At 42.5% G+C, this 24,848-nt stretch overlaps 1 protein-coding gene across 3 annotated transcripts; it reads left to right on the top strand.

The window, feature by feature from the left end:
- Positions 1-765: 765 nt before the first annotated feature.
- On the top strand, positions 766-23,194 carry ZNF112 (zinc finger protein 112). 3 transcript variants are annotated; one of them, XM_045845343.1, is made up of 6 exons: positions 766-823; positions 1,614-2,032; positions 4,363-4,410; positions 7,606-7,732; positions 14,647-14,742; positions 19,841-23,194. In XM_045845343.1, the coding sequence occupies exons 2-6, from the start codon at positions 2,000-2,002 to the stop codon at positions 22,318-22,320; spliced, it is 2,784 nt and encodes a 927-aa protein (XP_045701299.1). In that variant the 5' UTR covers positions 766-823; positions 1,614-1,999; the 3' UTR covers positions 22,321-23,194. The 3 variants fall into 3 exon arrangements, with proteins under 3 accessions (XP_045701299.1, XP_045701300.1, XP_045701301.1); XM_045845345.1 differs by lacking the exon at positions 1,614-2,032 and adding an exon at positions 2,974-3,035 and having other exon boundaries at positions 798-823; XM_045845344.1 differs by lacking the exon at positions 1,614-2,032 and having other exon boundaries at positions 771-823.
- The last annotated feature ends 1,654 nt before the right edge of the window (positions 23,195-24,848 follow it).

Genomic DNA, 24,848 nt, shown 5'->3' with positions numbered 1-24,848 from the left:
TAATGTATTTTTTCAGATTTTTATGTTTATTTACCTACATATTACAAAAGAGTTGTCATAGATCTTTGTTTCCCTTTTTACTCTGGGAATTTACAGTATGGCCAAATGCTCAAGAATAGGATAACGTTGCCCCACAGAATCATCACCAAGCTTTAACCGTAGTCAGGATTTGCTCATCTTGTTGCATCTAACCTGCCTACGCACAACACCTTCCGCCACCCGGTCACGTTTGACGAAAAAAAATTCGAGAAAAGAGGGAAGGGGCGGCCAAGCCCCCTCAACAGTATAGAATTCAGATTGACTTTCCTCAGGAGAACAACGACTATCCGAATACTGACTACCCATAAAGAAAAGGGCAGCCGTGAGGAAAGGGGCTGCCCCGCAGGAGATTCAGGAAGCGTAGTCCAGAGTAGATAGATCTGCAGGGTGAGAGACAATTACACTCCCGGAAAGCCCCCTTTAAAGCATTTGGTTGGAGCAAATAACACAAGTATACAATAGAGCTTTCTTAAGTTTGGGAGCTTTTCGGTTCCAGAAAGGCGGGGTTAAGGAATTCGTTCCAGACCAGCGCGCTGAGAAATACAATCCAGACCCTCGGAGAAGCAGCCAGCACTTCCGCCCTAGGGAGGCGACGAAGTGGCCTGGGAATTCTGGGAAGTGTAGTCCGGGAACCCTGTAGTTGGATAACTTCCGCTGCAGGAGGCCGAGGCTGTGTCCGTGCTCCGGTCAGGAATTCTGGGAAGCGTAGTCTAGGGGCCTCTGTAAGGCAGAGTCGCTTCCGACCCAGGTACTCGAGGCCGCGGCCTTCATTGCTCTCGGAAAGGTGAGCCCGTTACTCCCCGTGGCCCGTTCCCGGCTCACACACTGATTTTTCTCCGCCTTGCTGTGCACCAATAGCGAGCGGGCCGTAGATCTTGAGAAAGAGAGTCGGCCTGCAACGAAGGGGGCTTGTGCTTCCTTTGAATGAGCCTGCGGGATTGGGGGACGGTGGATGCATCCCCGGCTTAGGGCCCTGGGATCAGCGCTGGGATTCAGGGTCTCCTGGGTTCTGTGCTTCCCCAGCCCTTTTCCCGACCACCTGCCAGCATGCCGCTTCCTAACAATATGACATTCGAAGAGCATCTTAATGTCTCTGCCTGTTTCTTCTTTAAGCTGGTGTTAATGACTACCTAACAGAGGTGTTCTGAGAGTTAAATGAGAATGTAGAGGCAAAAGACTTAGAGCCTAGCTTATGGAACAAATACGTCTCTTGTTACTAGCACTTTGTAATTTCCGGAGAAGCACTCAGTTCCCTGAAAGCTCCTGTGAACCCGGGATGGGGTTAGAGCTCCCTGGTGCTTGTCTCACCGCTGAAGGAAGCGGGGCAGTATGCGGGTTTCCATTAATGCTTTTAACGTGAAGTTTTGGAGAGAGTCATGCCTGACTGTTGTCTGGCATGTCCACTGTAGTGTGTGCGGCTTAGATGAAGATCTAATCGCTCCCAGCCTCCTCTCCTTTCTAGCCTTGACTCCTCGGAAAAGGCTGCATGGGGGAGGGAATGACCCTTCGGCTCCTAGCAGCAGAGCCTCACCTGCGTAGGATTTAGCATATTTCTTTCTCTTTTATCTTTTAAGGGAGAAGATATTTCCTTCATGCATCCACAAATTTTTCTGCTTCGAAGATGCCACGATAATTGTTGAATAATGCAGGAAGGGATGGGGAATACTTGGGCATGAGTAACAACGATGCTGCTTAATCGTTGAGTGCTAAATATTCTAGGAGTTTTACATGAATTAACATTTAACCCTCACCAGAGCCCATGGAGGTCAGGAGTGCTGTTATTCTCATGTTAAAGATGAGGAACCGAGACAGGGAGAGATGAAATTGTTTATCCTAAATCACATAGCTAGTAAGACCTTGAGCTGGGATTTGAATTTAGTCAGTTTCAATCTGCCGTCTTAGTTGTTAACGTGCTTAGTATCAGGTTGGGAAGGCCTGTTTTGGATTTTTATAGAGGGCCATGAAAACTATGTCTGTGAGCTCTGAGTTTTTGGTAAGTTTTTTTTTTTGCACCTACAAGTTAATTGTACTTTATTTGAAGTAATATTTATAGTTCAAATTCTGATTATAGAATTGATTGTGTATTGTAAAGAATTAAGATAATATATGAAGTGTAAAGAAAAAGATTTAATTACCCATGACTACAGGATACAGAGATAATAGTAATATTTTAACGTCTTCCTGTTCCATAGATTTATTTTTGGATTTTAAGTTTTACAAAACAGATATCAGAAGTCTTATTTTCCCCTTAATTTTTTACTATGGAAATGGACAATCATAGCCAAATGTGGTAATAAAATAATGAACCCCTATGGAACCATCACCCTGATTCCACCCTTGTTAACATTTGTTGGTCTTGTAGCAACCGCTCCTCTCCAAGTTTTCACGCTTCAGTATTTTGAAGCAAATCCCCAACATGGAGTCAGTGTGATGGTGATGGACTTACTGCCGACAGTGGATGACCAACCCTTGTTTACATCCAGAGCCGAGAAAGGGAGACTGTTAGCAGCTACGCTGACGTGTTCGGTCTTTGCACCGTGGAGAGGAAGCTGAGGGGCACAGGGTGTTGCTGCACTTTGGAGAGGGATGGTGATGGATTGTTTGTTTTCTCACACACAGTTTGACTCGCCTGGGTCTTGGGGCTTCTGTTCCTTATTTCTCTCTTTCTGTTCACTGAAAGTTCTGTCACTGGGACCGTGTCCTATTTTTCTCTGTGTCAGCACAAAGAGCAACGTTGGCTAGTACCGCTCTGCCATCCTCCAGGGCGAAGATCAGGCCACATTTTCTCCATTGAGCCCCTCCAGCCCCCTCCCTTATCCATTCTGGGTTTGGGGGCCCCCTCTGTGTTCCCCCAGGGGACCCAGCTTAAACTCTGCTCTGGCATCTACCAGTGTGGTGTTAATTGCTGATTATCAAATTGTTCTCCCACACTAGGCTCTGAACAAACACAGATCTGGGAGTTGTATCCCTTTTAGAAGGTGACCCATAAATACTGGGTGAGTGAGAGAAAACTCATCTCTTTCATTGCTAATTATGTGGCCAAGTTAATCCTTGTTCTTGGTGGTTATGCACCATTCTGTGGATTCTCCAGCCGTGGCCTTGTGGGCAGGAACTGGGAAGGGGTGGGTATTCTACTAGAGGGGCAGAAAACCTCAGAGGTGCTGAAAGGTCTGCCTTGTTTATGGCCAGGACTAGCCCTTTTTTTAGGTCGTTCTTTTTAACAGGTGACCTTGCAGTTGCCCGGGAACAGTAAGTAAGGGAAATAACAACATCTGTTGAGAACAGTGACTAATCTTGAGGAAGAACCCAAAGAAATTAAACTTCTGCTCTCCAAATCCTTCCAAGGGTCGAGCACTGAGTCAGTACATTTTATGGAGAGAAACGTAGTAGCATCTTTCATTATATCCACGTGGGAAGAGGACGTGCCATTAAACCTTTCAGAAGGGTGGTCTCAATCTAACCCTATGTGATTACCCAAGCCGAAAATTATGAACTAGGAAGCTGTAATCCCTGCCACCCACATGCCTTAAAGACACAACGGCAAGGCCAGTTTTATGATGTAGAGTAGTGTTTGCTCTGCAGCTACAAGACAATAGAAAGCGTTTGTACATATCACAACCCTTTTCCACTACTCATTCATATACTTCTACCAACGCTTCTGTTGGTGTTTTTATCCTAATGTTGTAGATCACAGAAATGAAGCCTAGGGAGGTTTATTAATACAGCCATGTATGTAAACATGGAGAGCAGTGTGTAGCCACTATACATAGCAATGTCTGGTTTTAAAAGGAATTGTCACCAGAGTCCACTTTTTAAAAAAGATTTTATTTATATATTTTTAGAGAGAGGGGGAGGGAGGGAGAAACAGAGGGAGAGAAACATCGATGTGAGAGAGAAACATCAATCAGTTGCCTTCGTAGAACCCGCAACCCAAGCGTATGCCCCGACCATGAATCAACCAGTCACTTTTTTCCTTTGCCGAATGACACCCAACCCACTGAGCCACACCGGTCCCGGCCAGAGTCCACTTTAACTGGTGCATTCCACCACCTCTCTTTTCCCACCTTTCCCAGGATCAGCAGCACCGTAGTAGCCACGAGGTGTGTGGGGACGGCTGGGCAGGGCCACGGAGGCTGCCTGGTGAATGCAGGCATCCTCCAGGACAGCCTGGGGGCAGCTGGAGTCCAGCCTGGCTCTGCCTGCTGAGGCGTGTGGGGCAGCGTCTGCCTGCGGGAAGGGACACCTTTTCCAGTTTGCACAAAGATCTATTTCCCTTCTTCTCATGGCTCCTTTCTCATCTTGTTCTGCCTTCTGCCTTCTCAGGTCTCTCGCCTTCCGGGAGAAAAGAAAGAGAAAATGACCAAGTTCCAGGTGAGTTGGGTTTCTATTTCTGTCACTTAACATGTTATTTCACTTCTCAGCAAGTGGATACCTTTTTTCTCTTCCTTGAGAAGCATACAGAATGACTGCAGATGTTTAATACCATTTACCTGACATGCCTTTTGTTTCATTTTTTAAAAAACTTCCTTTCAGTATTGTTTATCATTTTATGTCACAAATAACAGTGTAAAAGAGACTAAAAATTTTATTTATTTACTTTTATAAAGATTTTATTTATTTATTTTAGATAGAGTGGAAGGGAGGGAAAAAGAGAGGGAGAGAAACTTCAATGTGTGGTTGCCTTTCGCGTGCCCCCCTGACTGGGGACGTGACCTGGCCCAGTACCCAGGCATGTGCCCTGACTGGGTATCAAACCCGTGACCCTTCAGTTCACAGGCCAGCACACAGTCCACTGACCCACACCAGCTGGGGCAAGACTAGAAATGTAAAAAAAATGAAAAACCCACACACTACTCTGCTTACAAATCGCCTCTTTTGTCTTGTGGTCATTTTCATGTGCATTCATAACTGCTTGCAATGATAGACACAATTTTGAATTGGTTTTTATTTTCAGTTGAAATTATAGCCGTTCATGGTTTCATCTAACATTCTTTCAATGACTGGCGTACACCCCACTTTTAAGTATTCCCCATGCACGAACTTCCAAGTTCTCAACGGTTCTTGCAGTTTTGCACAGCAGCATCGGTTTTCCTACAGACGATCTTTACTCAAAAAGCAGTTCTGAGAGAATTCTAATAGGATTTGCCTGTCTCTTCCAGGGACCCAAAACTGAAAAATGCTTTTTTGCCCCTGACATACCTTGTAAAAAAAATACCTAAACATGGCTTTGCCTCACAGGATCACACTAAATGAAGCTGAACTCAGAAAAAAATAGTATTCAGTGTTTTCATACAAAAAGGGTTAAATTCTTTCTTCCCGGGACCTGAGGCTTTCTGTGTGTGTGTCTGTTTGTGTGCTGTGTGTGTGTCACCGCTCAGAGATTGTATTATTAGAGTAGTGCAGGTACCTAATTTAAAAACTACAGTCAGACTGTAGGTTTTGGGCACTGTCCATCTGTCACTTTCTTCACTGCTCTGAGGGGGACTTAGTGCCATCTTCGCTGTTGACGTGACCATGGAGGCTCGGGTAAGCTCCAGTACCACTCAGGTTCTGACAGAAGTCAAGCATGCAGCCGACTGCAAGGCCTCTGCTGCCTGGATCCGGAGTATCAGGCGTACTGATGAGGTGGAAAGAGAAGGAGAAAAATTCCACACCATCCAGAGTTCTCTCTCACTCAGAGACCAAGTTTTGAGGTTTGGAGCACCAACCAGAAATGCAGGGCTGGACAGGTCTTTATGTAAAAAATTTAACTTTCCATATAGCAAACAGTTACAAGACCACAGCAAAGTAGAATGAAAAGTAATAAATTAACATTATCACCAAACAGGAACTAGAGATGACTAGCAAATAAATGGAAGAGAATGACCTTCATTGCTAATCAATGTCATGAAAACGTTTTGAAATAACTTTTTTACTTCCCCAATGTACTTCTGACTCTGTCAATTTTTTTCCTTTTTTAAAAAGTATTGTGTCCAGTGTCGGCCAGGGTATAGAGCTTCAGGGACCTGCACTTTCTTGGAAGAAGACTAAGTCGGAAAAACCTTTTTGAAGGAAATACCTGCCATCATGGCTTCAAAACTTTAAAGGCAACTATTCTCCAAAGTTACTATTTATACTTTTTGGAATTTATTTTAAGAAGATGATCAACAGATTTCCAGGGACTAAATTCTCCCTGAAAGGCTTTTTTTTTGACAATATTATTTATAATAGATAATCTAAAATTAAGTAAGCCGGCATTATTTGGATTAGGTCAGTATATTCTCATCAACTCCTTGAATTTCCATGCAGCCCTGAGATGGGGTGACAGGTGATGGTGATGGTAATCACAATAATGGCTAACATTTATTGGTTACTGTGGGCCAAGCACCGCTCCAGAGTACTTTACCTATAGTCACCCATTATGTTACCGGGACCCTACCACATAGGTACCAGTATACAGATGAGGAGTGGATGAGGCCCTGGGCCAGGGCCACCCAGCCGCCAGGGGGCAGAGCACTCGGGCTTGAACACGGCAGTCAGGGTCCGGGGCGCGGCCTGCGCGCCCAACAGCAGAACCGCTGCGCACTGTCCCCGGGCCTTTGAGGAGGGTCTCCACATGTGAGCAGTCAGGGTGACTGCGAGCCTGTTAATTCGGCAGAGTAAGCAAGTGGAGCGTGTGTGTAAAAGGGAAAACAGACTCATCACACGTGGTCAGAACTACATCTTTTCTGGAGCAAATGGCATTATTATTTTCGTCTTTTTATATACATATATTTTAAACATCACTGATGTGTGAGAGAAACATCGATTGGTTGCCTCTCATATGCTGCGACTGGAGACCTGCCCGCAACCCACGCATGTGTCCTGACTTGGAATCGAACAGGCAACTTCTCGGTCCTCAGGCCAGCACCTAGTCCACTGAGCCACTCCAGCCAGGGCTGGAACAAATGACATTATTAATAAAATTTAAATAGGATGTGAGGGCGATCTGGCTTGGATATCTGTCATCCTACTGATCGCCAGGGTGATTCGGCTGATCTGGCTGGCTAGGGCGGGTGTCCCCTTCCACCCTCACTGATCCAATCCGTGTGTGTCTCTCCTGAAGCTGCGTGCTTCGGCTGCAGCCCGAAGAGGACGACCTTCCCAACTAGAACAGAGGGCTGGTGTTTGGTCGAGGGTATACGAGTTGCTGCGCTCCGCTGCCAGAACTCCAAACAAGCTCTCAGGGTCCATTTGAAGGAGAACGGGTAGTCACGCTTCTAAGACTGTAGACACATCCAAATGAGGCGCTGCATGTGGCAGTCTGCCTTCCTAAAAAAAAAAAAAAAAAAGTTAAACGATTAGCAACCCATGATATAGCAGCGTTCCAGGGTTTTACCTGTAGGTGTGCTAACAAAAGGTAGCGATGTGAAGTACAAGGATTACTTTTCTTGCAGCCCTGGTGGTGGATGGCGTTAGCATTATGGAAAGCAAACAGAAGGCAGCTCCTTGAATGTGACTCGGGTGCCTCAGAAGCCAGAACATCCTTTACACTTTCTCATAGCTGCCCCCTTTCTGTAAACATACAGTGTGTGTTTGGTCTTGTAGGAGGAATTGACGTTCAAGGATGTGGCTGTGGTCTTCACCGAGGAGGAGCTGGGGCTGCTGGACCCGTTCCAGAGGAAGCTGTACCGAGACGTGATGCTGGAGAACTTCCGGAACCTGGTCTCACTGGGTGAGGACAGGCGCCCTCCCTAACTCAGTGTCAGCCACTTGGGTGTCTGCATGTGCTCAGGTGCTGAAGCTCCGGGACCCCTGGAATCATTCTCAGAGCTTGGGCAGCTAAGCGAGGTCTAATAATCTGTGCAACAAAGACAATGTTTTTTTTAAAATATTTTATTGATTTATTTTTAGAGTGAGAGGGGAAGGGAGGGGAGAAGAGAGGGAAAGAAACATCCATGTGAGAGAGAAACATCGATCAGTGGCCCTTCGTTCGCACCCCAGTGGGGCACCGATCTTGCAACTCAGGCATGAACCCTGATCAGCAGCCCTTTGCTTTGCAGGACGACACTCTACCCCCCCTCCCCACCCAGCCACAGCAGTCCGAGCAAAGACAAGACATTGTCGATGTCACTGTTCATGTGTAGATCTGTCCCTGGAGCTGTAAAGGAGCATATTGTGGCCCCACCGCTGTTGGTTTGTCGTGAAATTAATTTAGTTGTTCCAGGGTTTTTTTCCTCAGGGTGTCAGTAACTGTTTATTAACTTGAATTTTCCAAGGTTTTTTGTTTTTTGTTTTAACAATATATTGGTAAATAACTTTGAACTTACAGAATATATACCAAAGTAAAAATATAGAACAAGAACACCTGTGTAGCTTTTACTCAGATTCACCCATAGTTACATTTTACCCCTTTGCTTTATCATTCACGTTCATATTCTCTCTCCATATAATTTGTGTATGTGTATGAAAATGTTTGTGTATTCATAGTATTCTTTTCTGAACCATTTGCAAGTAACATACACATACCATCTCCTTTTCTCTCCAAATTCTTCAGCACGTGTGCAGAGTTTGGTAGTCTCCAGGACTCAACTCTCTGAGACCAATTGCAAGTTCAAGGGTCCCCAAGACTACCCTGAGGCTTGATAAGACTCTAAGAACTCACTGAAAGCTGTTTGTTTGTTTATTTGTTCTTGTTTTTCTAGTATAGTTGTCCTAATTTCCCCCCATTCCTCTCCCTTGCCTATCTTCCCTGCCTTTTTTTTAAAGAGAGAGAGGAATGGATGGAGAAAAAGGGAGAAAAACATCAATGTGTGGTTGCCTCTCACACGCTCCCAACTGGGGACTGGGCCTACAACCCAGCCATGTGCCCTGACTGGGAATCGAACCAGTGACTTTTCAGTTCACAGGCCAGTGCTCAATCCACTGAGCCACACCAGCCAGGGCTCGCTGAAAGCTGTTATACTTGCGGTTACAGTTTATTACATGGAAAGGAAATAGGTTACAGTCAGCCAAGGAAAGGGATGCCTGGGGCAGAGCCCAGGAGGGTTTCTGCACAAGCTGAGAGTTGTCATCTTCCAGCGGAGTCGCGGCAGCACTAACTCTTCCCAGCAGTGCTCGAGACTGTGCCCGTGGTGCACTGGGGCTTGGTTGTGTAGATGAGGTTAGACCTCTGGTTATCCTTCGTTTCCAGTCCATCTGGAAAGCAAGGTGATGTCACTTGGCTCAAAGCCCCCACCATAAATCACGTTGTTAAATTATCTGGTGTGGCCCAAGACTGCTGGGTCAAAAAGAGACTCTTACCACATAGGACGTTCCAGGGGCTTAGACATTGCCTCGCGAGAGCTGAAGGCAAAGGCTAGACCTCTGTTGGGGCAAGGTTAGTTCTTTAGTGGACACGGTATTTTGTAGAAGTAAGAGTATTTTCTTATGTTTCCCCAGTACAAAAATAATGCTTTTATCCACTCTGTCATTTACGCTCTAACTTTATCAACAGAGACAATTCTACTCCTTCTGGCATATTTTTCTCCCTCCAGCGCAAGACCTAGCCTGGAATCTAGTCTCGCTTTTATGTGCCTTTAACCTCCTTTAACACTGTTACCCCATCCCCCAGTTTTAGTAGAACATTCCTAACATTTCCTCACAATTAGATCCGGGTGATCCTCTCTGGCTGGAAGTCTGAGGTGGTAGTGGTGTGTCCGTTTGAGGGCATCACATCTAGAGGCACTCCGTCTGTCCCTCGTGGGGGGTGTTAATTGTGATCGCCCAGTCGAGCTGTCCGGTTCCTCCACCATAACATTACTGCTATTTTTCCTCTTGCAATCATAAGGCAGTACTTTTTAAAAAAGATTTTATTATTTTACTTATTCTTTAGATAGAGGGGAAGGGAGAGAGAAAAAGAGAGAGAGACATCATTTGTGAGAAACATTGATCTGTTGCCTCTCACATGCCCCCCACTGGGGATCTGGCCAGGCGTCCAGGCCAGTTCCCCGATCAGGGATTGAACTGGCAACCTTTTGGCTTCTGGGACGATGCCCAACCCATTGAGCCACACTACTGAGGGCATAATGCAGCACTTTAAGACCACACAAACATTTAGTGTCCAGTGATGATTCTTGCCTTCTCCAGTCTTTGCCATGGTCATTACAAAACAATGATTTTCTGTCTTAGAACTTCCTTCACATTAGCAGTCTTGACTTTCTACAGTAAGCAAGACTCTGCCCCATTCATTTGTTGTTGTTTCTAGGGGTTTGTGAAATGTTCTTTAATGTGGCTTATGATTTACTGCTGTAATTATTTTGCTGCTGAAATTATCCCAAATCAAGCCTTCTTAAGCCCTTTTGCCTTTGTAATATGCCCCAACATTTTTAAAACACTTTCTTAGCTTACACTCTTCTTCTATTGGGTTGGCCAAAAAGTCTGTTTAGTTTTTCCCATAAAATAAAAGACACACTTTTCATTTTCACCAATGACTTTATTGGTTTGGGTATTTTGAGTATGTCGGCTGTCTCACGCAGGGTATAATGTCCATTGTTCTCAGTTAATGTCTTGATTTGATCGCTGTCCACTTCAGCTAGTCGAACCGACTGTGGAGCATGGTCCAGCGAGACATCTCGAGCACGAAACCTCACAAACCACTTTTGACACGTTTGACCAGTCCCAGCACCTTCTCCATGCACTGCACAAATCTTTTTTTTGCGTTTTTACCTTTTTTGAGATAACAAAGCGTAAGATACCGAAAATGTGCATTTTCTTCCATCTTCAATATTAAAATGGCTACACAAAACTTCTCCAATTTTGATGAGCTGTTTTTAAATGCACTGTCAGCTGTCACAATACAGTCTAATAAAATTATTTTCCAATGATGTTAAAGACAACTAAGGGCTAACAGAGCCATCTTATGGAAGAACCAAATGAACAATTTGGCCAACCTAGTACTTTGCCCCAGCCCTGCCATTGTCCTCATATTAGAGAGTGGTGTTTAGGGCTGAGGTCTGGATGTTGAGCGTTGTCATCGCTGGGGTGTTGTTTTCCTGTCTTGGTCTCAGGAATAGAGCTAAGAAGTGGGGTAGGGGGTGTGCACACACATGTTCATATACATATATAAATACATGTGAGTGTATACATATGAATAGGTATTCAGTTTTACTCAAAATAAGAGACAGTTAATTAATGGTTTTTCAGTAAAGTATACTGAAAAAGCATTTCTGACCCATGGGATTGGCAAAATTTTTAAAACTTTTTTTGGGAAAAGCTGTGGTAAATAAAATACTTTCATACACTGAAAGTGGGATACAAAACGATATAACCCCCAAAGAAGGAAATTTGAGAATATCTAACAAAACTATGTATTAACCCTTTCCTAGCAATTCACTTCTAGGAATTTTTCCTAGAGGTGACAAAGTGCAAAAGAGCATTAATAGCACACTTAAAGTTTCTGAGAGAAAGAAGAGGAAATGAGTAACTATATGTATCTCTGCTTATCTTTAATTAGAAGAAACACAAAAGGATTAATCAGAAAATCACAAAGTTGATTTTTTAAAAGGTCATTTTTATTTTTAAAAAGATTTTATGTATTTATTTTTAGAGAAGGAGAGGGAGAAAGAGAGAAACATCAGTGTGTGGTTGCCTCTCAAATGCCCCTTACTGGGGACCAGGCCCACAACCCAGGCATGTATCTAGACTGGGAATCAAACCGGTGACCCTTTGGTTCTCAGGCGCGCACTCAGTCCACTGAGCCACACCAGCCAGGGCATGAGGTTAGCTTTTGTGTTTTTTAAATATATTTTATTGATTGTGCTATTACAGTTGTCCCATTTCCCCCTTCATTCCCCTCCACCCTGCACACCCTCTCCCACTCACATTCCCTTGCTTTAGTTCACGTCCATGTGTAATAAGTTCTTTAGCTTCTACATTTTCCATACTATTCTTGCCCTCCCCCTGTCTATTTTCTACCTACCATCTATGCTACTTATTCTCCATACCTTTTCCCCCTCTCTCCTCTTCCCACTCCCCTGTTGCTAACCCTCCATGTGATCTCCATTTCTGTGGTTCTGTTCCTGTTCTAGTTGTTTGCTTAGTTTGTTTTTTGTTTTTTGTTTTAGGTGTGGTTGTTAATAATTGTGAGTTTGCTGTCATTTTGCTATACATGTTTTTTATCTTCTTTTTCTTAGATAAGTCCCTTTAGCATTTCATAAAATAAGGGCTTGGTGATGATGAACTCCTTTAACTTGACCTTATCTGAGAAGCACTTTATCTGTCCTTCCATTCTAAAGGAAAGCTTTGCTGAATAGAGCAATCTTGGATGTAGGTCCTTGCCTTTCATAAATTGGAATACTTCTTTCCAGCCCCTTCTTGCCTGCAAGGTCTCTTTTGAAAAATCAGCTGACGGTCTGATGGGAACTCCTTTGTAGTTTATTGTCTCCTTGTCTCTTGCTGCTTCTAGGATTCTCTCCTTCATTTTAATCTTGGCTAATGTAATTATGATGTGCCTTGGTGTGTTCCTCCTTGGGTCCAACTTCTTTGGGACTCTCTGAGCTTCCTGGACTTCCTAGAAGTCTATTTCCTTTGTCAGATTGGGGAAATTCTCCTTTATTGTTTGTTCTAATAACTTTTCCTCTTGTTTCTCTTCCTCTTCTCCTTCTGGTACCCCTATAATTCAGATGTTGGAACGTTTAAAGATGTCCTCGAGGTTCTTAAGCTTCTCCTCATTTTTTTGAATTCTTATTTCTCCACTCTTTTCTGTTTGGTTGTTTTTTTCTTCCTTCTGGTCCACTCCATTGATTTGAGTCCCAGTTTCCTTCCCATCACTATGGTTCCCTGTGCATTTTCCTTCATTTCTTTTATTATAGCCTGCATTTTTTCATCTAATTTGTGACCAAAATCAACCAATTCTGTGAGCATCCTGATCACCAGTGCATTGAACTGTGCATCTGATAGGTTGGCTATCTCTCGGTTGCTTAAAAGTATTGCTTGTGAAGCTTGCAATTCTGTTTGAGCCATCTTTTTTTTCCCTTAGGTGTGATCACTCCTGTTACATGTGAGGGGCAGAGCCTTAGGTGTTCACCAGGGTGGGGCACCCCAGTGTGACGTTGTATGTGGGGACGGGGTCAGAGAGGGAACAATGGCATTTGCTCCACTGTCCATTGGACCTCAGTTCCTTCCGCCACTTCCCCCAAGCAAACTGGGCCCCTCTGGTGCCAATTCCCATGTGGGTGGGCTTGTGCACCCCGTGGGACTTTCCAACGTCCTCTCCTGTGAGGCTGAGAGTCTCTCCCTGCACCTCAACCCCCACAGGTATTTAATCAGTGTCCTGAGGCTCTATTTCCCAGTGCCCTGATCCTGGGTTGCACTCAGTGCCTTGCTTCACAATTCCTGCCTTGCTAGATCTGCCATTTGCCACCCAGCCAGGGTCTGCCAGGTGCCGCCTGTAAGCTCAGGGTTCACCCTCTGTGGTCTTGTGCACCCCGGATGCCTTACGCACCTGGTCCCAATGCTCTGGCTCTCTACTCTCCGTGCCAGTGACCCTCACCAATGACCCGCGCCGGCTACCCGACTCCAACCCTCCTACGGGTCTGGATGAATGGGTCTATTTTAACTCCTTGGGTGTCCAACTTCCACACAGTTCAATTTTCTGTCGGTTCTGGTTGTTATTCTGTATCTAAATCATTGTTGTCCCTATCTTGGTTGTGTGAGGAGGCACAGTGTGTCTACTTATGGCTCCATCCACGAGGTTAATTTTTAATAGGGGTTGGAAGTAACAGTGTAGAATGAATGTGGTGGGGAGTCATACCTGTTGAATATATCTTTTTATTTAGTTTGGACTTCTCAAAATATGTTAGGTCAACACATTATAAAAATTAGATTAGAATGCGAAGGGATGATACTCTAAAACTGAAAGGAAAATGAAACAAATGCATTCAGTTGTGTTTGAAATTGATACCATAACCACATTGAAAAGAAAGAACTTCCAGAAGTAGCTAAGGAACACTGTATATTATATAACTTTTTACCCTTAGTTTTAGGTACAGTGGGAGGGGGAGGAGAGCATGAACTGCAATCTCAATACTCTTCAGTGGGCTTATTTTTATAGTGGTATAGGGAAGAAGCAATTCTGAAACTGTTTTAGATGTATTACAGGTACCAAGACAATTCAGTGGAGAGACAGTCTTTTTTAAAAAAATTTATTTCTTTATTTTTAGACTGAGGGGAAGGGAGGGAGAAAGAGAGGGAGAGAAACATCAATGTGTGGTTGCCTCTTGCGCACCCCCTACTGGGGGCCCTGCCCACAACCCAGGCATGTGCCCTGACTGGAAATCAAACCACTGACCCTTTGGTTTGCAGCCTGGCACTCAAGCCCCTGAGCCATAGCAGCCATGGAGAAGTAGTCTTTTCAACAGGCAGAGCAGAAACTTTGCATACCTGTAATGGTCTCTATGTGTGCCTTACACTTCACAAAAAATTATCTCAAAATAGATAAGAATAGATAAGAGACCTAATGTAAATCTAAAAGTATGAAACTTCTATAAGGAAACAGAGGAAAAATCTTCAAAGCACTCTTTGGACACCAAAAGCATGACTCAGAAAGGAAAGAAAAAGAGAAATTGGACTTCAAAATTAAAACTTGTTTCTCGCCTTGCCTTTTTGCAGGGAATCAGCCCTTCAAACCAGACTTTATATGCCAGCTGGAGAAAGAAGAAAAGTATGTGATGATGGAGACAGAAGCCCAGAGAGATGCATGTTCAGGTAAGAACTGTCCAGCAGCAGTAACCCAGCAGCGAAAGAGCCCCTTCAAAACACGAGTCAGAACCTATCACTTCTCTGTTTAAACTCTAATGGCTTTCCATTTCACACATGCTAAAATCTAAAGCAGCTAGTGGCTATTAGGCCTGAAGTGTCTGTCTCCTCAGTCCCCTCTAGCTTTCTTTATTTTCCTACTATTGTTTGCTCATTCATTGCCTCACTGCTGCCCGTCAGACTTGTCGTTTATGCTTCTGCTTCCGGTTCCTTGACTTGATTTCCTCTCTGCCTTGACTGAATGCAGGGATTGGGTAGTAGATACGTGGTCTTCGCTGTCACAAATCCTCCGTGAGGTAGCTAGTGGGTATAGAGTAAATCAGTTTAATCGAAGGAGTCTCCAGAATGTGTTCTGTCATCTGATGAATGCTTGTTCTAATTCTAACTCTTTAGGTGTCCTTGATTATTCATAGGTGGGTAGCCATTATTCCTAAAAGATTAAGAATCGCCAATCAACTAGAGTAAGTAGCAAACATGAGCAATGCCCACATTATGACTGACCCTTCCCATGCAGCAGTCTCAGGTGAGACGTTTTTGCATTGGCGATTAAGTTCCTTACTCATATGCCCAGCTCTTCATCTTCCTGTTCTGTCCTCTTCTCTCCCCCCTCCCATCCTCTAACACCTATACAGTCACTTAACCTAACCACAGTTCTGAAGTAGAATTTTCAAGTTGGACATTTGTGTGAGTCCACACATCCTGGTGATGTTTCTTCTCCTCTGAGACCAAGAGACCCAAAAGAGACCAAGGTTTGAACCAAGGCAGGCTGCCACTAGTGCCGAGCCTGGGGCCACCCAGCAAGAGGCTGAGGCCAGATACTGCTTAACTGAGAGATTTTAGGAAAGTCTGAAGCATGAGGCAAGAGAGGCTAGCGGTATGGAAAAGCTACACTTACGGCTCAGGTGGGCCCCCAAGTTAAGTGGGATGGGGTCTCAGGGAATCGCCAGGGCAGGGCACACAATGTGACCCAGGTTGACGGAGATTCAGATATGGTGCCCACCTGTTGGCTGTGTGTGTGTGTGGCAGGGGGAGGGTCTCAGAAAAAGAACAAAGGCCTCTTCCATCACTCACTTGATGCCAGACAATTCAGTTCCTCCCCATATGTCCCTTGTTCCTTTTAAACTGCTGCCCCAGTGCTGGAGTTAAGTGGTAGTGAGTCTGGGTAAGTCCATGCACAGGCCCTTTTAGAGGAATTGCCTGGTACTGCAGAAGCCCTCTGTCTCCCTCAGTTTCAATCCCTGCTGGTCTTTAGAGCCAGAGGTTATGGGGGACTTGTCCTCCTGGCACTGGGACCCCCCCACTCTTCAGGGAGTACCCCTGCATCTGAAATATCCCTCCCGATTTTAAACTTCCACACGTCAGTGTGGGATCACGCCTTTTGTATCTCTGCCTCTTCTACTGGTCTTAATGTGGGTTCTTCTTTAAATCCCTAGTTGTAGGACTTCTATTCAGCTAGATTTCAGGCAGTTCTGAGCGATGGTTGTCCTGTAGTTTAGTTGTATTTTTGAAGTGATTCTGGGATGTTTCAAGTACATGTTTACCTGTGCTGCCATCTTGACCGGTGGTTCTATGACCATAAATTTAATAACCTAGGTGAAATGGACCAGTCCCTCGAAAGACACAATTTTCTAAAACATACACAAGAAAAAATAGACAATACAAATAAGCCTATGTCTATTAAAGAAATTGAATGAATAGTTAATAACCTTCCAAAACAAATTTAGAATTCATTCAGTCATTGCAAAAAGAAGTAGAAACAAACAAAAAGTCAATAAAGGTTAAATATATTCTGTTAAAAGAAAGGTGAGCCTCAGGTATGTTTAAGAGGGTAGCCCTTAAGACAGTAGTTTAAATATTTGTAATCAAAACATTATTACTGTATCTTGTGTCCAGAAAATGCCTTAATTTTTCTTACTGTCAAGCAATTTTCAACAGTGTGCCATAAGAATTTTTAAAATATGCAGTACCTGACTATTTAATCAGGGGCACTGACCTGTTTTCCCTTAGATTGTCAAATACAAAAATGACAACAGCCAGCATAACAATAGCCATCCAGTGTGAATTAATCAAAATTATACCTATATTTTTGACAGATCTGCAAACATATATTTTTTTGGTGTGCCGCAGAATTTTAGTAATTAGTTTATGTGTGCCATGAGATGAAATAGTTAAAAATCACTAATCTAAAAGCATATTAACAAATCAGGGTAATATAAGCCTGGGTTGCCTGAGTTGATATTCTGTTATTTTTAGTTCCTTAATTTAAAATTTTTTTTCAATTACAGTTTACATTCAATATTCTGAATCAATATTCTTGAGAATTGTTTATTAAAGGAGAAGAGAAAGGAAAAATATAAACAGATTTTTCTCATAATTTATTATGGCAAAGTATTAAATTTAAAGATTTGGTATTTATGATAAAGACAGCATCTTTGTTATTGAGTGATTTAATACAAGATGCTGGAATGGTTGACTTTCTCAAACTGGAGGAAGAATTACTAGGAAGAGGAAGTAAATTCTCCTTATTTCTAGCAAGGTCTTTCAGTGCTGTTTTGTGGTGCATATTTTTCCCACCAAATAAAGTTTATTTATGCATTTGATTTCACACAGTTCCTCATCAGTACTCTACTGTTGATATGAAAATAGAACTTAAATGTTGAGACGTGGAAAGAAAATGACAAGGCGCTTCGGTACGCACTGTTGACTAAAGGAAATTAAAGGCAATGCTGTTAACTGATTTTTTCCACAAGAGGCTGAAACTAAGTGAAATCACATTTTCCCCCTCTCCACCTTTAACGTTAAAACCATTGGTCAGAAAGAAACTTGAATCTCTTTTATGTGTCTCAGAGATTCTTATATCATAAATTTTGTACAAATGTGTATTGAAGAAGTTGCTTTGGGAGTTGATTGGCAAGCTGATTTCAGGTTCTCAAGCCACCACGTCAGTTCCGAAAAACATGACCTATTAAACTATCTTCGTGGATGAATATTGAGTGTTTTTGATGGTACCAAAACAAAGCTATAAGCATAATGGTTAATTCTAGCAGAAAGCCCAGACTTCTTACATATAAGTGGTTTACTTTATCTGGCTCGCCTCCTGTGATATGCCTCATTTCACCTTTAGATGATAAAATATTAATGTAATAATTGAAGAGTCACTTTTGAGAAACCAGGCAAATCACTAAGCATTTTTAAAGTACTGAGATCTACGGCTAAGCCATCAGTGCTGCTCTGCAGTCAACCCAGGGTGGTGTTGGACTGTGATGTCACTCTGTCATTAGTGTGGCCTCCTCCTTTTTTTAAGTTGGAGATAGGGTGGAGCTACAGGTAAGATTTTGAGTAACAAAAAACATGTCAACCTAAAGGTTATTTTAAAAATTAAAAACATTCAGCCCAGGCTGGCGTGACTCAGTGGACTGAGCACTGACCTGTGAACCAAAGGGTTGCCGGTTCGATTCCCAGTCAGGGCACATACCTCGGTTGTGGTCCAGGTCCCCAGTCGGGGGCACATGAGAGGCAACCACACATGTGTCTCTGCCTCTCTTTCTCCCTTCCTTCCCCTCTCTAAGAAATAAATACATAAATAAATAATCTTTTTTAAAAATTAAAAAGATTCAATCCACAAGAGATTCCTGTGACCTTTGCTTTTCTCATCAGCAGGTGATAGATACCCTGAGCATTGCCATACCTCACCTATGGCCTTTCAGTTTTGCAGCAAAACTTCCATCACTGTTTCTTTTCCCATGAAAAAATAAGTTACATATACATGCCCTTTTAGTTCAGTGAGAATGACTCTTACCGTGGACTATGCTTATTGCACAACTGCTGTTCACTAGGAGTGTTGTAGTCAGTGAGGGTAATGCAGTGCACAAAACAAAGTGTCCTTGTGGGTAATACATTCCAGTTTGGAGGGACAGACAGGCACAAATAGATAAGGAAGAATATTATGTCTGAAGATAATGTGTTATGAAAAAAATAATCCACACTGCTTTCTTTTCTGGGTGTTGTAGAAAATTAATGTACTGCCAAGTGTTAGGAAAGCACATGCTATTACTTTAACCCTGTTAAACCAGTTTTCCTCAGGAAAGATTACTCATTGAATTATGAAACTCGGCTGTTTTCTTATAATCTGAGCTTTAAGGACTAAGTGAAAAGCCATTTGTACCCACACGTGCCTGTCTTCAACTCTTTTGGTGACGCAGATTCCCTAAACATGAAAGTAAGTTTACAATAAGATGACACAAGCCAATGTCAATGTTCATTGAGTTTTGTTTGATCATTGCCTCAAAGGATACCTACAGGTGCCATGAAATTTGGTTCTGCTTACCTTCTTCGGCCTCCATTTTTTCCTGATGTCTTTGGAATTGAATCAGTCTCAGTTTTTCACATTCTGATCTCACTGTGGCCCTTGGTAGTTGTTACTTATCCTGTGAAAGGAGTTAAAGCTGAAAAGGCATACAGTGACTCAGAAGAACTTAATAATTATCATGAAGATAAATAGCTCATTAGACATAGACCATATGGTGCCTCAGGCGTTGATTAAAGGTCTGTGTTTATCATCATCTGCACAGAATTTAACACACGATATCCTTACAAATTGAAAAAATGAAAACATTACCATGCCCATGTGCCAGAGAAAAAAGAAAAAATTATTATCAGGACAAAAAGCATTTGTCCACTTGAAACAATATTCTTTCTAATTTGAGACCATCCCCATCTGTTTTCTCGTTGGCCTCTCCAGGCAGGCCATGACCATGCGTACAGTTTCCCTAAGCCTTTGGACAGGGCCACCACGTTCAATGGCCGGCTCATGTTGCAAAGCCCTGATTCTGAAGCATGCAGATAGCCCCGATTATATGAGTTCTATTGGTACTTATATTCCTGATGTAGCCAAAGAAGTGCCATTTTCTAAGTATTCTTACAGGTAGTTGCATGAATATTCCTCTAGTTCATTGAAGTTTCATGTCCTAACCAAAGGGAAAAATCTTGAAATTTCTGAATAAAAGCATTCACTGTGTTCATGGCTAAATTCTCTGTATCCTTATAGGAACCAAGAACCAGCATGACATGGAGACTATTCAAGAAGTGGGACTAAGCTACCTTTCTCCCAAGGACCTGACATCTTGGCAGACCTGGCAACAAGGTGCAGGCGGGCTAAACAGGTGTCAAGATTCCATGAAAAATTTTCAAGGAAATATTTCTAAGTTGCAAAAACAAGGAGATTCCCCCTGCCAAGTTTCAGCAGGAATACCAGTTCAGATTTCTGAAGATGGGAGCTACATATTGACTCATATAGGTAATGGTCCTGATTACATAAAAAATCAAGACTTTTCATCTTGGAGAGCCCAGCATTCTTGGAGGAAAATGTATCTGCTGGAGTCACGTGATTATCAGTGTAGATGTCAACAAAACTCCAGAAATGATTTTTCTAAATGTGACGTCAGCTGGCTCTCACATCGCAATGATCATCTGAGAGTACACACGACAGAAAAGAACTACAGCTGCCACGACTGTGGAGAAGACATCATGAAGGTGTCACTGCATAATCAAGACGTAATTCAAACAGGACAAAAGTCTTGCCCATGTAATGAGTACAGAAAAGCCATCAGTGATGACCTTAGCTCTGAGGTTCGTCAAGAGTTAGACTCAGAAGGGGGGCCCTGTATGTACAGTCCATGTGGAAAGGGCTGTAGTTATCATTCAGTTCTCCACAAACATCAAAGTGGGCATAGAGGAGATGACTGTGTTCTTGAGAGTTCACATCTGCAGCCCCATCAGAGAGAACATGCACAGGAGATGCCGTGTAAATGTGACTATGGTGAGAACTTGAGTCAGTGCTCCTCTCATGACGTGTATGAAGTTATTCACACAGGAACGACATTCTATGGTTATGAGAAAGCCTTCAGTAATACCTTAGACCTTGATAGTATTTTTAGGGTTAGTACTCGGGAGGAACCCCACAAATATAAGGAGAATGGAAATGTCTTTAATCAGAGTTCTTATCTGCAAGTTCATCAGAAAATCCACACTGAAGAGAAACTATACACAGATGTGGGATGTGAGAAAGGTTTTGTTTGTAGCTCAAATCTTAACATTCAGCAGAGAGTTCACATGGAAGAGATTCCCTGTAATTCTGAGGAATGTGGCAATAGCTTCAGTCTACCCTCAAATTTTCAGAACCATCAGAGAGTCCACTCTAAGGAACAACCACATAAACATTCATGTGGTAATAGCTTCAGCCAAAACCCATATCTTCAAGGCCATCAGAAAATTCACATCGGAGAGAAACCCTATAAGGAATGTGGAAATGGCTTCAATTGGAGTTCAAAACTTAAAGATCATCAGACAGTCCACACTGCAGAAAAGCCGTACAAATGCAATGCTTGTGGTAAAGGCTTCAGTCACAGATCAGTTTTTAATGTCCACCAGAGAGTCCACACAGGAGAGAAACCTTATAAATGTGAGGAATGTGATAAAGGATTCAGTCGGAGTTCATACCTCCAAGCCCATCAGAGAGTCCATACTGGAGAAAAACCATACAAGTGTGAAGCGTGTGGGAGGGGCTTTAGTCGCAATTCATACCTTCAAGGCCATCAGAGAGTTCACACTGGAGAGAAACCATACAAGTGTGAGGAGTGTGGGAAGGGCTTCAGTCGGAGCTCACACCTTCAAGGCCATCAGAGAGTTCACACTGGAGAAAAACCCTATACATGTGAGGAGTGTGGAAAGGGATTCAGCTGGAGCTTTAATCTTCAAATTCATCAGAGGGTTCACACAGGAGAGAAACCCTATAAATGTGGAGAATGTGATAAGGGCTTCAGTAAGGCCTCAACCCTTTTGGCCCATCAGAGAGTTCACACAGGAGAGAAGCCATACCAATGTGATGAGTGTGGTAAGAGCTTCAGTCAGAGATCATACCTCCAAAGCCACCAGAGTGTCCACACTGGAGAGAGACCATACATATGTGAGGTATGTGGGAAGGGCTTCAGTCAGAGAGCATATCTTCAAGGTCATCAGAGAGTCCACACCAGAGTGAAACCCTATAAATGTGAGATGTGCGGGAAGGGCTTTAGTCAGAGGTCACGCCTTGAAGCACATCGGAGGGTCCACACAGGAGGGAAACCGTACAAATGTGAGGTGTGCACGAAGCGCTTCAGTGAGAGTTCACGCCTTCAGGCACATCAGAGGGTCCATGCAGAAGGGAGGCCCTATAAATGTGAACAGTGTGGCAAGGGTTTCAGTGGCTTTTCAAGTCTTCAAGCCCATCACAGAGTCCACACTGGGGAAAAACCATATAAATGTGAATTGTGTGGAAAGGGCTTCAGTCAGAGATCAAATCTCCAGGCTCATCAGAGAGTCCACACAGGAGAGAAGCCCTATAAATGTGATGCATGTGGTAAGGGTTTCCGTTGGAGTTCAGGTCTTCTAATTCATCAAAGAGTCCACAGTGATAAATTCTATAAAAGTGAAGAATATGGTAAGGATTATCCTTCATCAGAGAATCCATACAGAAATGAAGTGCTGTAAAATGTTTTTTATTTTATTTTGATGTCTTCAAATGGGAGCTGAAACTTTCCATTTACTAGACTTCTTATCATAGAAAAATAATTTTTTTAATTAAAATGTGATGTGTCAACCCAACCTCGACATTCACAGTAGCCAGGAGACCAACAGCAGCCATCAGACGAGAGGTTCCATAAGGGATTTTGTCAGAAATGTAGCCTCAGTCATTGCACATGACCTAACTAGTTGCACTGGGGCTTATAAAAGATAAGAGTATGATCGGGAATTTAACAAAAGAACAATGATGAGCATGCCTGAGTCCATATCCACTTGAATGAGAACTTAAGGGGGGGAGCTTCATTCATTGCTAAGCATATAAAGCCATGACATTGCCCAACTCAATGGAGGTGCTCAGTACTTTTTGCTAAATGACAACGTGTGTATTAAAATTTTTATTAAGCTCATTCAGCCCCCAAGAAAACTTGTAGGACTGCAAATAACCTTAATATAATCACTTCAGGTAGGTAAATACTATTTGAAATGTGGGACATCAAGGAAATTTGCAGTCCGAAATGACATGAATTTGGTTGTAACCCTGTTAGGATTGATCTCTGTCCTGTATGCCATCTGAAGCTGGGATGAGCTGAATTTCTTACCATTTGGTCTCTTTCTGTACACTGTTGTTTAAATTTAGCTGTGTGTGCCTGTGACTATGTGTATGTATGTGCACTTCAAATGACAGTGCAAACTGATAATGCTTTTGGTTAACTTTGCAAAAATGGAACCCTGCATTTTATATAACTGAATTTTTACTCCTGCCTGTATGTTAAGGCAGAGTTTTACTGTAATATTTGGACAGTGTCAGAAATGGTTACTAATGAAAACTACTTTCTTAATAAACGTCAAAATTATAATACTTGCTTTTAGTCTCCATCTTTTGATCAAAGCCCTTTGGTCTGACTGATTTCTAAGAATTACAGCCTTTATCCAATGCAAACCTCTTTAGGCAGGATTGTGATAAGTTTGGAGGACTTTAATTTTGTCAGGTTTTCCACCCCCATACTTCTCCCACTCACACAAAGAAAAAAATATTGAATTTTTAAGATATTTTATAAACATATTGATTATGAGGATATATATATGTAATTGCCTTTTACTGGTGATCTCAGTGTCCAAGAATGATGTATTTTGGTGGAGGTGAAAAGTATGAGCTTGTTAGAGAAGAGTCAGTCATACAATATATGTCAAAGTGTCAAATACACATACCCATCTGGAAATCATAAAATAATTTGATAAAATAGTGAGAAAGGATCTGTACAGTGAGGTATTGTTTTAAAAACCAAATGTATAGGAGCTTGGATACATTTCTCTATGTTCCTACAATTTGAAACTCCAGAAAGTATGGCATAGATCTAAAATGACAGAAAAGGATTATACATACTGTTTAGTGAAAATGTGAATTGAACCTCATCCAGTTAATTTTAGTCTGTACACATGTATAGGTGTGGGCTAAAGTGGGTTATAGTTCTGAGTAAACAAAACAGTTTATTCTTGTATTATTTATTGTGTTATTTTCCATACGAAAACCTGGGAACCCACTTTTGCCCACAGCTGCATGCTCAATAGATAATGTTTACAGATTATGTAGAGTACTGACAATGTAGATTACTCACCATAGTGTATACAGTGTTTCTTTCTGGCAAACAAAATGTTGGCTTATTTTTTCTTTTTGGTAGTTCATTTAAAAGTTGGCACCCTGACTGCTGTAGCTCAGTGGGTTGAGCCCAGGCTGCGAACCAAAGGGTCATCGGTTCAATTCCCAGTCAAGGCACATGCCTAGGTTGCAGGCCAGGTTCCCAGTGAGGGCCACATGAGAGGCAACCACACATTGATGTTTCTCTTCCTCTATTACTCCCTCCCTTCCCTTCTTTCTAAAAATAAATAAATAAAACCTTTTTTTAAAAATTGGCAACATTGACCAATTTTTACAAGGTAATAAACACTGAGAGAGTAACCTTTATAATTAACAACTCATACTGAAATTTTTCTGTTTCATTGGATAGCAATAATTGTCCAAATTAGGCTTAGATGTAACATTCCTCTTTTGAGAGGCCAAAATGAGGAAGTACAGCTTTATCATTATGCATTGGGAAACAATTTGGCTTCAGAGTAACATAAACATCAAGAATGTGTGTGATGCATGTCAAAGAAAAACTGGTCTGCAAACGCTTAGATATTATATTTGATTAGTTATTCATGTAAGGATAAAGAAATTGCATGGGGACTTTATTTTTTCAGCAAACCATATTTCATAGGTATGTAAATGTCAAGTTTATTTGTAATAGGCAATTTGAACAGACTAGTGATAACATAAAATTCATATTAACAGGTCCTGATCATCCAAAACACCGAAGAGCCACCTGGCAGGCAGCACTACCATGCAGCACACTCTGGAAATTAGTCTAGGCAATTGTTAGTTAAAAAGCCAAGTGAAAGGCAACAAGCATTTATTTGAGACCAAAGAATTGTAATACTGGAAGCACTATTCAGGC

This window comes from Phyllostomus hastatus, unplaced genomic scaffold, assembly GCF_019186645.2.
Source record: "Phyllostomus hastatus isolate PE091 unplaced genomic scaffold, TTU_PhHast_1.1 phas_contig_468, whole genome shotgun sequence".
Lineage (NCBI taxonomy): Eukaryota > Metazoa > Chordata > Mammalia > Chiroptera > Phyllostomidae > Phyllostomus > Phyllostomus hastatus.
Note: the sequence above shows the minus strand (reverse complement) of the source record. Positions and strands in the feature narration are given on the sequence as shown.